This window comes from Dreissena polymorpha, chromosome 1 (assembly GCF_020536995.1).
Source record: "Dreissena polymorpha isolate Duluth1 chromosome 1, UMN_Dpol_1.0, whole genome shotgun sequence".
NCBI lineage: Eukaryota > Metazoa > Mollusca > Bivalvia > Myida > Dreissenidae > Dreissena > Dreissena polymorpha.
Window position 1 is genome coordinate 177,917,984 of NC_068355.1, and position 3,946 is coordinate 177,921,929.

At 39.3% G+C, this 3,946-nt stretch overlaps 1 protein-coding gene across 1 annotated transcript; it reads right to left on the reverse strand.

Annotated features, from left to right (window-relative positions):
- Nucleotides 1-2,057: 2,057 nt before the first annotated feature.
- On the reverse strand, nt 2,058-3,188 carry LOC127864622 (piggyBac transposable element-derived protein 4-like). The gene has a single exon (XM_052404469.1). It carries the CDS (start codon nt 3,186-3,188, stop codon nt 2,058-2,060), a length of 1,131 nt encoding a protein of 376 aa, XP_052260429.1.
- Between the last annotated feature and the right edge of the window lie 758 nt (nt 3,189-3,946).

Sequence of the window (3,946 nt, forward strand, 5' to 3'; positions counted from 1 at the left end):
AAGCCTGACTACGCCATCTCCACTCCAGGCCAATATCAGTCATGCTGTTCTGATAACAGTGACTCCATATAAGGCTGATAAGCCTGACTACACCATCTCCACTCCAGGCCAATATCAGTCATGCTGTTCTGATAACAGTAACTCCATATAAGGCTGATAAGCCTGACTACACCATCTCCACTCCAGGCCAATACCAGTCCTGCTGTTCTGATAACAGTGACTCCATATACAGCTGATAAGCCTGACTACACCATCTCCACTCCAGGCCAATATCAGTCCTGCTGTTCTGATAACAGTGACTCCATATAAGGCCAGTGATTTTTTTTGCTTTAATTTGTTACAGCCTGTGCCTTTTGAATTGGGAAAATTAGCGCGATAAACCGTGAAATTGGGAAAAATAGCACGATAAACCATAAAATTTGGAAAAATGAAGCATTATAAATAGGATTATAAGTAACAGAAGTGATATTGTTTTTAAGTGCATGTTCAGGGAGTTTTCTAGAAAAGGAGTCTGGTCAAATTGTTTTTTTTTTTAATCAATAAAAGTGGCAAGTTTGGGAATGATTTATGGACAAAAATGACTAAATTCAAGTTATATATTTTGTAAGATGTTTAAAAAATAAAGTTGAGACCTAGATTTAAGAAGTCATAATTAAGTTATATGAGACTTCTTTCTAAAAAAAAAAAAAAAAAAAAAAATTTTTTTTTTTTTTTTTGGAAGTTGGGCTTTTTTTGGGAAATTTTGGTCAGAATTTTGGGAAAAAACGTGTTTTTTTGCGATTGGGAAGCAGCCGAAATTCGGCTGTAAATTTGAGCAAAAAAAATCACTGAAGGCTGATAAGCCTGACTACACCATCTCCACTCCAGGCCAATATCAGTCATGCTGTTCTGATAACAGTAACTCCATATAAGGCTGATAAGCCTGACTACACCATCTCCACTCCAGGCCAATACCAGTCATGCTGTTCTGATAACAGTAACTCCATATAAGGCTGATAAGCCTGACTACACCATCTCCACTCCAGGCCAATACCAGTCATGCTGTTATGATAACAGTAACTCCATATAAGGCTGATAAGCCTGACTACACCATCTCCACTCCAGGCCAATATCAGTCATGCTGTTCTGATAACAGTGACTCCATATAAGGCTGATAAGCCTGACTACACCATCTCCACTCCAGGCCAATATCAGTCCTGCTGTTCTGATAACAGTGACTCCATCTCCATAGGTTTATTTAAAAAATATTGGAAAAATTATCAACTGTTACGCCTGTCTAGTTTAAGCTTAATTTTCACTTAGTTCCTTTCATTTCACATCATTTGTGTAAATGTAAAGATTGTAGAGAAATAAATTCTTCCAACCATATAAATTTTAAGTCTGTATTGTAAACAACGCATAAGAATTGTTTGAACAAACAAAGAAGACATACTTTTTTCAGATAAAACAGAATTTATTCAGTGTTGAATTTACAAATACACATGATTGCAATGCATATTCATTATTACACATTTAATAATAAAATAAACATATATATTTACATAACATAAATATTTACATAACAATAAACATATATATTTACATAACACAACAACAGTATTTACACATTAGCTAACAATTATAGGTTGCAATAAATTATAATTTGCAAACATATGAGACTTCTGTAGACAAAAGTTAGAAGTGTTTTTACAACTTATTGACTATTAAGTTTTTTTAATTATAATGCTACATGACAAATGAAATAAAATAAAATCAATTTTTATAATTCATGGCTTATAAAATATTAAATAAATTATTTACTTCTTAGTTTTAAAAATATAATAATCTGAATACTGAAAATATAGTTGCGATATATACAGTAGCAATGTCCTAACCAATGTCCTTTCCTTAGCAACAATGTCCACGATAACTTTTACTTGATTGCATGACACTTTTTCCAAAAACGAAATTAAAAAGTGAAATTACTCATCACAGACTGTGATATCTGGCGAAGCAACCATCCTGACACAGGTGGACACCGCAAGTAGCACACCCGAACTTCCTCTCCTTTCACTGCTTCAGGTATCAGGTGTGGTACTTGCAGGCCTTTGTCTTGTCGGAGAGTCGGAACATGACATGGCCCCCCCCATGTTCATCTGCTCCACCAAGCCATCTCTCCCTCTGCCTTCCGGTGCTGCACCTTTTCTTTTGCAGAACACCCCAGCCAGTTCCCAGACAAGTTCCAGACCGAAATCAAGGTGGGTGAACCGCTTCCAGCCGATTCTCCTGCGGGACGTCAGTTTGTACATGATGAAGGCATTCACTATGCAACAGTTCAGAAGAAACCAGAACAGGTATCGCCAGTAGTTCTTGGAACAGCTCCCAACGTCATTCTTAGCGCGGTACTGATCATGCAGGTCAAAACCACCCATATACATGTTGTAGACGTTCACACTGTGTGGCGACTGTAGCTGCAGGACGTTGACTCCACATCGTCGCTGTACAGGTAAAATGATGGTAGGGTCGCTCAACGTGACCAAGTGGTGAACAAGTCGCGTGTCTTTCCATACTGTGGCAGTCAGGTTGGTGTCATCCATCTGCATGATCTTGAAGTCTCTGCGCTGTCGTACCTCTGCTGGTTTCTTCAACTGGCTGGGGAATCCCTTCCTGTTGACCCTGACAGTCCCGCAGACGTAGAGGCCCTTCTCCAGGAGTTCCTTCATGAGAGGTATAACTGTGAAGAAGTTGTCGAAGATCAACCAGCGGAAGGAGTGGTAGATGTGGTCCACTAGCCTCATCACAACGTTGTCGCCAAGTCCGTGTTCCGTCTGGTTATTTTGTCTCCCCAGGTTTACCTCAAAACGAGCAAGGAAGGCTTTCCTGGCATCGCAGAGCATCCACATCTTGATTCCCCTCTTATTTGGCTTGATGGGCATATACTGTCTAAAGCTGAGGTGGCCGGTAAACGCATATATGGCCTCGTCAATGGAGACCTCCTTGTTGAGCATGTTGATGTCCTGAAATGTCCGGCTGACGCTCTCCATTACAGGTCGCACCTTGAAGAGTTTGTCGTATCCGGGCTCTCCTCTTCCTGGCTCAGTCGACCAGTCCGCAACATGGAAGTACTGCACCAGCTTCTGGAACCTGTTGCATTTCATGGTGTTGGTGATATCAGCATTGTTGATGAAGGGATTAGACGACCAGAACATCTCGACATTGGGGGGTGGATGATTCCCATCAGGATGTTGATGGCCAGGAATGCCCTCATCTCTTCTTCAGTTGTGTCCTGCCATCAAAGGTCTGTTGGTAAGTCCGGCTGTGCCATCTTCAAATCGAAGTAACCATTCGTATGCCCCACAATGGACTGAAGCAGCTGCGGAGAGAACAGCAGCCAAAAGTAATCCATGGGAGTGGCTGTGTCTACATCAAATCCATCTGGCAGGCGTTCTCCCGGCTGCTCGTTGAACTCATCAAACTGAAATGAAAAAAAGAAATAAATATTATTATTAACATAATTATATTATAATTATCAACATTTATAATATAAATTACTATATTATTAATAATATGATCGTGTCATGTGAAATATTTTATTTTATAACATGTACATTATATTACGATAATTTATGTTTAGGGCATTATAATTATAGGTATAATGTGGTGCTAGCGGTTACTAATGAAAAAAAATGTTTTGACATTTTCAAATTTGCACAGCAATAATTCTACGTTTTTATTTTTGTGTAGTCATATATTTTGTGTAGACGCACCCTCAATGGACTGAAGTCATCTGTCCAATTATCATCTGCAGCCTCAGCATTGGGAATAATGTCATCATCGGACAAATCACCGACTTCAATATCAGAGTCCAACTCTGATAAACCAGATAACTCAGACTCATCCGAATCACTGTCAAATAGCTGATCTAAGTAGTCAGCCATGGTAACAGAAGAAATTTGTGCAAATAATA